The sequence below is a fragment of the Camelus dromedarius genome, chromosome 14, assembly GCF_036321535.1.
Source record: "Camelus dromedarius isolate mCamDro1 chromosome 14, mCamDro1.pat, whole genome shotgun sequence".
Taxonomy (NCBI): domain Eukaryota; kingdom Metazoa; phylum Chordata; class Mammalia; order Artiodactyla; family Camelidae; genus Camelus; species Camelus dromedarius.
In genome coordinates, this window is record NC_087449.1 from 30,126,017 (window position 1) to 30,138,971 (window position 12,955).

At 46.8% G+C, this 12,955-nt stretch overlaps 1 protein-coding gene across 1 annotated transcript in view; it reads left to right on the top strand.

The window, feature by feature from the left end:
• Positions 1-12,955, top strand: part of PLPP3 (phospholipid phosphatase 3) — an 82,818-nt gene that overhangs the window by 50,148 nt on the left and 19,715 nt on the right. The window contains exons 3-4 of the mRNA XM_031465203.2: positions 6,583-6,863; positions 7,278-7,335. Coding sequence (XP_031321063.1) covers positions 6,583-6,863; positions 7,278-7,335 — 339 coding nt within the window. The remainder of the gene's footprint in view (positions 1-6,582; positions 6,864-7,277; positions 7,336-12,955) is intronic.

The following is a 12,955-nucleotide window of genomic DNA, read 5'->3' on the forward strand; positions in this document are numbered from 1 at the left end:
TTGGAAACATGGGATGAACAGAATTTGATGACATCGAGAAGTAAAGAGGAGGGAGGGGTCTAAGATTCCCTGTTTGTACAGTTACATGTTTGGTGGCACCTATAGCAGAAATGGAGGGAAGAGAAGTGAGGTTTGGGGCAGGAGTTGGAAGGAGTGTGATTGTAGACTTGGTCAGGTTGACATGCTAATAACATCGGTTTGATAACTAGTTGGACAATATTGGGCAGATGATTGGAACAAGGCTGATGGTGTAAGGGCTAAGCTGAAACTAGAGGGAAAAAGAGAGAGAGAGAGAGAGATGCCCTGCTGGAGATCACCTTTGCAGAGGTAATAATTGAAACTATCAGAGCCACTGAGATCACAATGGAGAGGCAAGGATGCAGCCTGAGGAAGACCCCATATTTATCTGGTAGAACCTGGAAGTGGAGCCCATGGAAGGAGAAGAAAGCTGTTTGAGATATAGGAGGCAAAGCACAGTGATGCTATAAGGATGTTAGGAAATTCAAGGTCAAAAGGAGCAATAGGTGGGCAGCAGGCAATGCTACAGAAAGAGCAGTCAGGAGACTCTTGCATGGATGGCGGAGCTGGTCGCCTAGAACAGACATGGCCTTGAGTCCCTGACTTTGGAAAGTCATGATGCTTCAAGCTGCCTTCTTCATAAAGCTTGCAGGCTTAGGGCAGCCACTGCTGATTTCAACCATAAATAGCTCCTGTGAGCTTTCTCTGGCTTCTTTGCTGTCTGTATTCTAGATACTGGAGTTTCAACTTACCCAGAAACTCCACTGGTGGCCTTGGACAGATCTAGGTCCCCACTGCCTTTTCCGGTCTAGGACTTGCCAAGAGGCTAAAGACAACCAAGTGGGGGAAGAATAGGAGATTTAATTTCTCATCAGTTACTTCTAGTCACTAAAGATACTGTATCCCATTGTAGTAGATGGAGCACTGGGCTTCAGAGAACACAGGGCAACACTTCTGTCTCCGTTCTTAGAAGCAGGAACACCCAGGCACGCTACATTTTGCCTTTCCCTTGGGACTGAGAAAGAAATGGAGAGAAATGATTCTCCCTTCATTATTCTCCATTATCCAATGTTTGTTGAATGGACAGATCTCTTCTGGGCTGAGAGAAGCTCACTGATCTGCAGAGCTGAGATGTGATGGGGGAGCTTGGTGCTCTGTGGCTGGCGGAGACCTGGATGCGCAGGTGCTGGACAGGATTACGTGATCTTACCAGATGCTCTGTGCACGTCTCTCTCCCTGGAGACATCCGTCTGCTAACTGCTAGGACTTCTAAGAGAAAGCCAGCTTGATGCCATCGGACAGAGCCCAGGAGGCCCAGGCTGCAGCGATGGCCCTGCTACTGTCCTTTACCTTGTCCCCCAAGGCTGATTCAGTGGCTTCTCTGGCCTTCAACATACTCACTTATAAAGTGTAGATAATAATTTAATAATTCGTGGGGTGTCATGAGAAGCAGATAACACAGTGCAGAGGAAAACGTTTTGTAAGCTCTAACATGCTATGCAAATGTCATCATTCCAGCAAATGAGAATATAGAGAAGTCTGTCCTTTGAACTTGGCATAGGAATAAAATGAGTTCTGTCTCTGAAAGAGGGATGGTTAGGACGCTATGTGCAAAAGTCTTACTTTTCTCGGGCTAATCTATAGAGTGGGCAGTTATAAATAAAACAAACGATGCAGTCAGGTTGTCCTTGCTGCCTTGGGTTTAAACTTACCTTCCACTTTGTTCTCCTAAAAAAGGACACCCTTAATAAAATGGTCGAAACCCACATATTCAATACCCGGCGTTTCTGGTTCTACCATGGAGGGGTGGTACTTCCAAGCCCTCCAGCGCAGAATGTTCTTTTCCAAGGAGCTCTTGGAACTATCTTGGAAAAGATGTTTTATACAAGTACAGGCATCTTGGAGATACTGTGAGTTCAGTTCCAGATCATTGCAATACGGCGAGTCACATGCAATTTTTGTTTCTCAGTGCATATGAAAGTTATGTTTACACTAAACTGTAGTCTGTTAAGTGTGCAATCACATTATGCCTAAAAAACAATGTACAAACCTGAATTAAAGAATACTTTATTGCTAAAAAAATACAAACCATCATCTGAGGCTTCAGTGAATCATAATCTTTTTGCAGTGATAACAATAAGGAACGTGGATCACAATAACAAATATAATAACAATGAAAAAAAATTGAAACATTGCAAGTGTTACCAAAATAGAGTACACAGAGACATAAAGTGAGCAAATGCTGTTGGAAAAATGGTACCAATAGACTTGCTCAACGCAGGGTGGCCGTAAACCCTTAATTGTTTAAAAAAAAAAACAAACCCAGTATCTGCAAAGCACAATCAAATGAAGTATGACTGTATTTGTTCATTTTTTGTTTCCCTTTTTCCAAGGGAAGGGAAAAAACAAGGCCTGGAGGGCTCTTCTTCTAGGTGCCATGTCACTCCTTGAGTCCCCTGGCAAATCCTGCCAAGTAGATGTTATTGATCTTATTTCACAGACAAGGAGACCTAAGCCCAGAGAGGTGAAGCCACTCGTCTAAGGTGAGAGATGGATTCAGACCGAGATTTTTCTGGCTCCAGAATCAGTGCCTCTTTTACCCCTGTGTGCCGTCTCCTTCCCAAAATGTCTATTCCGATGTCTCCCCAAATTCCCTCTCCAGAACTATTCAATATTTGTGACTTCTGGGCAGTTTGAACTCTTTTCTATCAGAGAAGACAGGAAGAGGCGCTGTCTTAGACTTGGAGACCACCTCTCTCCAAACTGCGGCCATTCTCAGACGAGGACTGATCGATCGACTGATCCCTTTCTGTCCCCTCATAGCTTAATTGCAATGCTTTCCTGCTTTATTAGTTTCCAGATTCCGTGCCAAATGCTTTAAAAGGCAGGTAGGGGAGAATTCTCCTCGGCTCACCTGGCAACCTGCCAGCACCCCCAGAATCTGTTGCTTGCTGCTTCAGAAAGGGATCGACATTGAAGGCATTTTTCTCAGCCGTGAAATTTACATATCACAACCTTGCTGACTGAAGCAGAAATGAGGACTCCAGGGGCCGGAGGCTGGGAGTGGGGACAGAGGCTGCGCAGGGGGAGAGGGAGGTGGAGGGAAGCGCTTATTTTATTACCCAGGAATAAAAACATTGTGAGTAATGAATAAAGTCCGAAAGCAGTAAATCTGGAACTCCAGAGTTCGGTGTGTAACGTGTTGGAGAACAATTTAAGCCCTCGCCTCTTCTGCAGAGGTGAGGTATTCCGGCTTCTTTTTGCAGCCCGAATTTCATTAAATGGTCTTTTAAGGGTTAGGATTACAAGAAGCCAAGTCCGGCTGGTTCATAATGATGATTTATGGCTGTGTTGTCGACTCCCCGACCCTTCCGTACAAGGGGATGGGGAAAATACATAATTTGTTGCTCATTAACTCCAAGATCTGTCAGGGTTGCCCCAGAAGCCATGTGATCCTGGAGTCATGTGTCTGCTAAATGGCTTCAGCCTGGTCCTGTCCTTGAAAATACACAGTTGCTCTTCTACCGTGGAAATTGTTTTTAGGAAACAACAGAAATAGTAAAATGATCTCGATGTCGTCTGCTGTGGGTCTTTGAACTTGAGAGCCAGGATATCTGGGCTCTTTGAACTTGAGAGTCAGGATATCGACTCTGTCAGCTTACTAGCCTCAAAGCCTTCAGATAGGTCACTATTTCTCAGTGCCTTAATATTCCCGCCTGTAGACTGGGTATACTGTCTTCACAGAGTTGCAGGTTAAATGAAACTGTAAACAGCAAAAGAAATATAGCAGATTGCTGCTGTTATTAGCTTTGCTGTTGGGAACTTGAGGGGCCATCAAATGTTTATCTTTATTTTTCCATGAGAAGAGGAAGCACTTTAATGAGCAGTTGGCTATTTGCAAGACTGTGGCAAACTGAAGTTTTAGAATGAAGGGGTGTTAAGCTGAAAACTTTGAGTTGCAATCAAACCCTTTCTTGCTAAGATGACTAAAGCAGAGAGTTTACTCCTCTTAGATTAATCAGTAAACTCATGTAAGAGATTGTGATTTGCAGTGGAAATCCATGGGGTCTTTTTCAGCATCAGACAGGAAACTACGCTCAAGCCAAGCGAGTTTAGAAACAGTTTCTTATTCTGTGGCAGTGGATGGTTCAATGAACTCAGGAGTGATCCAAGGGCAGGGACTGCTTGGGGCCTTGGTTCTGCTCCTTGCCTGTGGTGTCATCTCCCAGGAAGTGCCTCTCCTCTGCTACTGCTTATTACCTTTGCTTGGTCGGGAGGCTCCTGGTGGAGGTTGCACAAGAAAGCTGGGAAAAAATGTCACTGTAGTTATGAAGTAGTAAATCACGGAGTCTAGCGCCCTCATTTTGCAAATGGAGAAACTGACTTATCCCAAATCACTCAGCGAGTGGGGACTCGAACCCTGGCCCCTTGACTCCTAGTCTCATGTTTTTCCCTGTGTCTAAAGTCACGTGAGCATGATTTATAAATAAAGAAGAATAAGAGAGAACACGATGGTGGTAATAAACATCTGGAACGTGTTAGCCTGTAAGGTTACATAGGGTAAAAGTATAAACAGGTTCAAAAGGGGAATTAGACCACGAATGGTAGGAAAGAATGCTGGGTGGAGAGTTAGCACACCTGGGTCTAATCTTTAGATGTGAGTTAATTTGAACCTCAGTTTCTTCCATATATAATGGACCCTTTCATTTCTGACTGGCGAGGCTTCTCAGATTTTAATCTCTGCAGCATGTTGTCAAAGGACTCTTGGTCATGTTTAGAGGACATTTCCACTTCTGCAATAAAACCACTGTGAGGACCACCATCCAGCTCCCTTTCATTCATTTGTTCGTTCCACTAACAGTCCTGGTCTCCTGGGGATCGGCTGAGCCAGGATGCCAGACCAGACTGGCCTTTGACCATCTCTAGGAAACTCAATATGATCTAGGAAACAAGAGGGTAGCACTTAGAAATATCAAGCATTTATACACACAGAATCACTGTGTAAATGTTAGTGATGCTAGTGGCTGTTCTCACTCCTGCACCTGCTCACCCCTGGGCCCAGCTGGCATTTCCCTCCTACGTGGCCCTCCTCCTCCCCAGACTTGGGAACCCCGGACTTGGCTCAGAGCCCTCACCTCGACGCCTTCCCCAGCTGTAAAAGAATAAGGGGAGACTTTGAGGACTGCCCGGATGTGTCAATCTATTGCTTCCCTTGTGGTTGTGAACATGCTCTCTGTTCCCTGAAAGGGCAAGTGTGGCTCATCAGCCTTTCCTGGGAGGAAGTGTGGACGGGACTTTGTGGTGAGGGATGAGTTGAACATCGCTGTCCCTGGATTGTGGTTGCAACCAGGAAGTGGCCGGGGCTGTGCTGTGGCGTTAAGGCAAGGGCAGCGGGCTGTCTGATCGTGCATCGCCCACCAACGCAGAGCTGGTCCTCCGCTGCATAGGCATCGTAGGCATTTGCCTTGCAGAGAGCCCGCTGCCCACCATCCCCCACGCAGCATCATTTCTGATGCAAAACCAGGCAGTTTTGGTGGAAGTGCTGCCCCTCTGAGCCCTGATCTATCTCCCGTGGTTGTGAGGGTTTCATGAAATAAAGTATATAAAAACACTCAGAATGCAGTAGGTAATCAAAATTGGTGGCTCTTCCCACCCCCGCTTTTCTAGCAGTGATAAATCTCCCCTAAGCGTTAAGGAGTATACATGGTGGGATGGAGGAAGGGTATGAAAACCCAGACTCACTCACTGTCCTTCAGGACGGAGGAGACAATGCAGGCGGACTTGGGAATTCACAGACACTGAAGGGCATTGTATAAAAGTTCCTCGGTTTGTAGCCCCGTGTTCTTTTCATCCTGCCCAAAGCATTTCCCATCCATGCTAACCACATCTCCGTCAGTACCTCTGCAGTGGTGTATTAATGCAGAGGGACATCAGGTAGGTGGTGGAGCCTGGATTCAAACCCAGGGCTGGGTCTGGGGGGCGTTCACTCCTTCCCACAGAAACTTCCTCCATGGCTGCATGAGGTGCAGGCTGAGACCGTGTGTAGAGTTAGATCATTGTCGATGATCCTTTACCCCAAATCCCAGAATCCTGAGATTTGCTCAGACCCTCTGACATCCTGACCACCCTTAACCATGTCCTCAAATCTTCATTTACTTTTGTTTTCTATAGCCGTCATTACTTGTCTCTTTCTGTTGAAAAAAAAAAAAGTATGTGTATAATGTGTGTGTGTGCCTGCGTGTGTGTATATTTTTATATATTATATATTTTATGTTATATATTTACATACAAATATATTTGATTGCATATTTTTCTTATTACAAAGGTACTGTATGGCCATGTAGGACTTGTTTAAAAAAGATAAAGTCTCTTTACTCTCACTTTGATCTTTTCTCCCATGCATATTTGTGTTTGTTTATTTCTTAGATAGAAAATTGGAGTTTTCTAGATTATAACCTGCAGTCATGTATTGGACGTCATCTTATGTCATTAAACATCCTTTACAGCCTCACTTTTGATGATGGGTTGTAATACTGCCTAATTCCTCTGTGGGTTTCCTTTCAGATCATCACAGGGGAATTCTACCGCATCTATTACCTGAAGGAGAAGTCCCGGTCGACAGTCCAGAATCCCTATGTGGCAGCCCTCTATAAGCAAGTGGGCTGCTTCCTCTTCGGCTGTGCCATCAGCCAGTCCTTCACAGATATTGCCAAAGTCTCCATTGGGCGCCTGCGTCCTCACTTCTTGAGCGTCTGCAACCCTGATTTCAGCCAGATCAACTGCTCCGAGGGCTACATTCAAAACTACAAATGCAGAGGCGATGACAGCAAAGTCCAGGAAGCCAGGTGAGAGCCCCACCTCCCGGGGGACTGTGTTCACCCTTGGCTGCAGGCAGTGCAGTGAGCACCTACTCAGTCAGGTGCCAGGCTCAGTGCTGAGCCCTGGTGTCGGTGGGTGAGTAAGGTAGAGTCCCCATTCTTAAGGCACTCGCGGTAAAATGATTGAGACAGATAGTAAATAGACAATTACGATCACGCATCGTTAAGTCCATCCACTCATTCATTCTGTCTTTTGTTTATTCATGCATCTGTGGGTGCCTGCTGGGTTCCAGGCAATGTGTCCAAAGCACTACCAAGGATGCAAAAATGAACAGGGTGGTGCTGCTCTCGGGGTCACAGTCTAGGGAGGGCAGACAGACAGACAAATGTGTATTGGGGATGGCAATATGGCCCTTACATGGCCCTCTCTTGCTCTTGCAGGAAGTCCTTCTTCTCTGGCCACGCATCCTTCTCCATGTACACTATGCTGTATTTGGTGGTAAGTACTTTGGCTTCGACTCCAATGGAGCTCAGCATCCAGCCCCAGCTTAAATCTCTTCTGTACTCAGAGCCCTCGGAATGGTTAGGGACTGCCTTCACTGAGAAATCCTTGAAAGGGAGGTTTGCTAGAAGAATTAGCTTTTATTCTGAGCTCTGCCACTGCCTTAGCAGAAGTTATTTTACTTTCCAGGCTTTCCCCATTTTTCAAGTAAAAATAATATTTACCATGGCTGCTTGATAAGGATTGAGCACCCATTTTGAAATTACTGCTTGGTAAAGACACTTGTGTAACATCTTATGGTACCAAGCACTGTTTTCTGAAAATCCATTAACTCAGTTGATCCTTCCAGGAATCTTATGTTATAAGTAGTATCATCTCTATTGTGGGAAAGGATTACTGAGTAAGGCTCAGAGAATTCAAGTGAACTGCCAAAATTTACATAGACACCAGAACGAGCGCTCAAATCCATGCCTTTTGATCAAATTCCTCGCAGTGTTCTCCAGGCCAGTCCTCCTCCATCCTCTACTGATGGAAAAGCTTTAAAAATCACTCTCTGACTACTGAGAGTGGTTTTGAGTTTTCCAGAATCCTTCTGCATCCATGAGCACATGTGACGTCAACACGACACAGTGAAATAGGAACTCCTTAGCCCCGTTGCTTGGATCCAGAGACAAAGGCCCAGAGAGGATGAGCAGTGTGCTGGAGGACCTGCAGCTAGTGGTGGAGCCATGATCTGAGCTCCCGCGTTGCCCTTGCCATGGCGGCGGTCCTCCGCTGACCTCCTGGAGACGCTGGGACCGTGCAGGTGTAGCTCCCTGCTCCGCTCCAGCTGCCGCCCAGACAGCGGCTGGTCTGTTTCTCTTTGTCAGTTACATGTGGTCCCCCTGCCTTTCCTCTCCACTTGAATGAGGTCCGTGTGCCAAGGCACTTCCTGCTTTTGGCTGCTTTGATGGAGTTCAGAGCGAGAAGGCGCTGAGAGGTCAGACGTTGCTCAGAGGAGCATAAGCTGTTCGGAAAAAGAACGTTTTGGTTTCGACTTAATTTAAAAAACATAATTAGGAGTTGGAAAAAACAGCAGAGAGGGTTTTTTTGTTTTGTTTTGTTTTGTTTTTTCCCTCAATCCTTTCCAAGTCTGGAGGTCACTGGGCTTCCCGTCTAGGAGGCAGAGCTAAAAGGTGGGCCCCCACCTATAAAAACATTAAACGTGGATTTTATTTATTCATGGATAGTACTTCCACCGGTTTTTTTTTTTTTTTTTTGTGGTTGTTTTTGTTTTTGCTTTGCTCTTAGAAAGGACAGTTTAGCAACGATATTTCATTTCCTGTTCCATTTTTATATTTTACCTAGGGCTGGAAGCAATTTTACAAAATGAAATTTCAGTGTTTTGTAAAGGTGCTTAGGGAAGTGGGTCTGTGTTTTTTTTTTTTTTTTTTAACGTGCCTTCATTTTCTTCCAAGAGAAAAATACTGGGTAACTTTGAAACCAGCACCGTCGGTTGTATGTGCTCCACAGCTGTTCCGAAAGTGAAAGTGCCGACAGGTTTCTGGTGCCTTCTGTGGGCCCGGCACTGGGTTGAGCTCACGCCGTAACTTTCGATTCTGTCAATAACCCAAAGAGATATATTTTGATTACACTGTTTCCGTTTCAAACAAACAGACCTGAATCTAAGAGACTCAAAAAGCATTTGGTAGCTGGTCTTTATGACTCCAGCATCGTTGTATGTTTTTTTTTTTTAATTTTTTTTTTTTTAATGGAGATACTGGGGATTGAACCCACGACCTCGTTCATGCTAAGCACTCACTCTACCACTGAGCTATACCTTCCCCGCTGTATGTTTTCTCACTGTGCTGCGTGACAGGAAACAAAACCCAGCCAACCTCTGCAGGATAAACTTAAAGAATATAGGCTCCAACCTGAATTTCAATTTTGCTTGAAGACGACCTACCTTCCTTCAGATTTGCTTTAGTGAGTGAGGTGCTCCGCACCCCCACTGCCCGTCACCTCCTACCAGCTGTGGTTATAATAGGAGCTCCCTGTGGGGGTGATGGATGACCAGTTGATTGGGATTGGATGTTTATTTGCATCTTTGAGGGAGGAAAAAAAATCATTTTATTCCAGGAAGGAAGGAAGGGAGGGAGGGAGGGAGAAAGGGAGAGAAGAAAGGAAGAGAGGGAGAAAGAAAGCAGCCCCCTTAATCCTTCATCTCCAAAGTCTATTTTTCACACACACTCCCCTGCGCCCACACCACACACTCTCTGGAGCTCTTGCAAACATATATGCATTCAACATTCACAACTCACAGACACCCACGTGTACAACGTGCAAACACAAGGCTTTCTTTTTAGCTCTAAGACTATCTTGTCCTAAAACAACCTCTGAAGGTAAAGACTAAGAAGTAAGGAAGGCAGTGCTCTTCCCCGGGGCTCCTTTTTATGTGATGTTACACAGACATCGCAACCCTTTGAAAGTCCAATTTGCAGAGCTTTCTAAAGGAAGTTGGAAGAACACCATTGCCGCCTGTCCGGGGAAGTGGGAAATCCTGCAGTATGTCAGAGAAGCCCCTGGACCCCTCCCATAGAAGGGGTGCTTTTATGCTGGGCTGCAGGAGAGCCTGAGTTGGACACAGGCGACTCCAGCCTCCCCCAGTGCCCCCTGGGCTTTGCTTAGTGCAGCCTGTGATCTGCAGCTTCTCTGGAGCCAGGGGGAGAATCACATTTGAACCTGCTGTGTGTGGTGTTGACAGTGTTTGCCTTTAGAGCAGGACAGAGCTGGGTGATTCTGGCCGTGCCTGTTACTAGCTGTGGAACCATGAGTTGGTTCGAGTCTCGGTGTACTCATCCAGGGGAGACAATCGTGTCTGTTCTGCAGAGTTGCTACCACCTCTCTAGACCCTACTTTCCCCGTCTGCCAAATGTGAGAGTGGAATTAGATGGTGCCTACTTATTTCTCGATCTCTATGGTTCTGTTTGAAAGAAGTTCAGACTACCCTTGGTGCTAAAAGGGAACATGGGAAGCCGTCAGAGACAAACTTATGTCCAGGTTACCGTGGAGTTCAGAGAGCAGCAGACCTGAAGCACCAGCCATCCCTTCCCCAGGCCTTTCAGCACCAGCCTCCCATGGCTTTGGGTGGTGGTGGGGGGCACTCCATATTAGGTTTTGATTTATAAAATGGAGAGCATGGAAAAACCATGCCCCAAACGCCAAATTATCTCTGGGCACGGAAGCTTAAGGGTGAGGTTAAGGCTTGTTAGAGATTAATGCAAATTCTAATTAGAGAAATCCCACAGCATATGTAAGCATCCATGGTGCTTCCTGCCCCCGAGTCCTGGTCTGAAACCCCAGAGGACCACGTCGGGATTGGCCCTTCCCCTCCACGCTCAGGGAAGGAGGATGACTTGGCTGTCTGGATACAATGCCAACACCGGGGCAGGCATCGATTCCCGTGGCATGCCTGGAGTTACCTCTGCCCGGCCGGGCCCGTGATGGTGAATCAGCCCTGGGCCCTGCCCTCAAGGAACTCACCTATGCTTTCAGCATTCATCAGTCAGCATATATTTCGTGAGTGACTGTTAGGCACCAAGCCCCATGGCAAGGGCAGGGATGGAGCGATTGGCAAGGCATGCTCATAGCCCTATGGCAGTTCAGTCTAGAGGAGCAGGCAGACAATGATGGTAGTCTGGTGCATGGTGCAGGGGCAACGGGGGATGTATAGGTTATTACTGAAGTTCAGACTTGTGGTAACCAAGCTAAGCTGGAGTGGAGGAGGAAGCTCAGGAAGGCTTCCTGCGGGCTAGTCAGGTGGAGGTGGGAGGGCTGGAAGAACTACCTGTGTGCAGGCAGGAAGGAGGATGGTGATGTGGAATCTGCAGGTGTTCATTTCAGCATGGCTTTGAGGACTGTAGGAAGCAGGGAGTGGAGGGTGCACGGGGAGCTGAGAAGACCCCTGGGACCATCAGCCCCCGCCCAGCTCCTCCATTTGGAGCTCAGATCAGGCAGCAGCCAGACTGCCCAGCTCCCCTCCCGGGAGTCTGCACCTCGCACCTCCCCTTCCTCAGTTCGCTTTGTCGGAGAAGACTTCCCTGGCCGCCCCCTGCCATTGATACTCCCGAACTCCCTTTACAGCCATATTTTCCTCCCAGTTTCTCACTATCTGACCTACTATTGGTTTATCTCCACCAGATAAATTGTAAGTTTCATGGAGGAGAGGTCTTTGTCTCTTGATTCACTGCTGTATCTCACTTCCCCAAACAGTGTCTGACACTTCGTTAAGAATGCAGTGAATGTTGGATGGATGGATGGATGGATGGATAGATGGATGGATGGATGGATGGATGGATGGATGAATGGATGAATCCCAGGTCTTCTGACACTCCCAGACCCTGCTCCTTTCCATTCCAGTCAGAATTTTGTTCATTTCCTCATCACTGACTTGATAGATCGCAAAGATGTGTGATGTAGGGAAGGCCTTTGCTGCCTCTTTGCTGAACTGTTTACCTCTGGACTCTTCCCTGTGGTGCTGTGAGAACTGTTGATGTGTTGGAGGGTTTTTCGGGTACCAAGGAAACAGGGAAGTGGCTGTGCTCTGACAGCCATGTTCTCCGGCGTGTGGTTGTTAGTCATTGAGTTCAACATGTTTAGAATCCCGGAGCAGTGGGGTCTGGTATGCCCGCGAGACGTGCCCACAGGTTCTGGGAGTGTCTGGTGAAACGCCTTCCAGGAGCAAGATTGTTATTTCCAAGGAGCCACTGTACCAGATGTTTTTCCTCTTCTTCCTTTCTGCCTCACCATCCATCTATCCACCATCCATCCATCCAGCAGTTTCTGAGTACCTGCTCTGTGCCTGACCTTGTGTGAGCACCAGCGGACACCAAGAGAGCTCACATTTTGTGTGGAAAGCCTGAAAGTAAATAGTTGCGAAGCAGTTAGCTCAGTTCTCTGATTGGGGTGGATGGAGGGGTTGGAGCACAGAGGAAAGGGCTGTGAACTGGGCTCTGAGGTTCGCTGAGTCTGTTCACAGGGTCTCCGTAGCTTAAGATCAGGTCAGAGATTTACTAACTCTTACAAAAGCTAGACACCTGTGTTTAAGACTTGGGTGTTGATGCCAGGTGAATAAGAGGAGCCTGAAGTTCCAAATGTCCCATTCAGGTTGTCCGTGAGTCCATGACAGCTGTGAAGTCCCCTCAGATTGCTTCTTTTCTCCAGAGACAGAAGTCCAATCCCAAAGACCAATTATTTGGCATGCAAAGCACGAATTCCCTAAGGAAGCCAGGTTCTTCTGTGGTTAGAGCAAGGACTTAAAAGAGGCAAACTTACTCAGTGTAGATCATGGCCCTTCGTTACCTTCAGCAGGTGACTTTGATCCCTTCATCTGTGAAATGGGCGCAATGGTGTCCTCCTACCAGGATGGTTGTGACAATTGCAGGTCATGTAATTTGCAGCACCTAGCTCAGTGTCTAAGTGCTCAGCAATCCAGTAGTTTCCTTTTCTCTCTCTGATAGTGACAGAAAACAATATCTGATTCCCTCCTCAAGGAGGAGAAAAGTCAACTAAAAATTCCCCTTTGTCCTGAAAGCAGTTGAATAATTTCCCGAGAGACAGTCCAGTTCTGCATCACTTC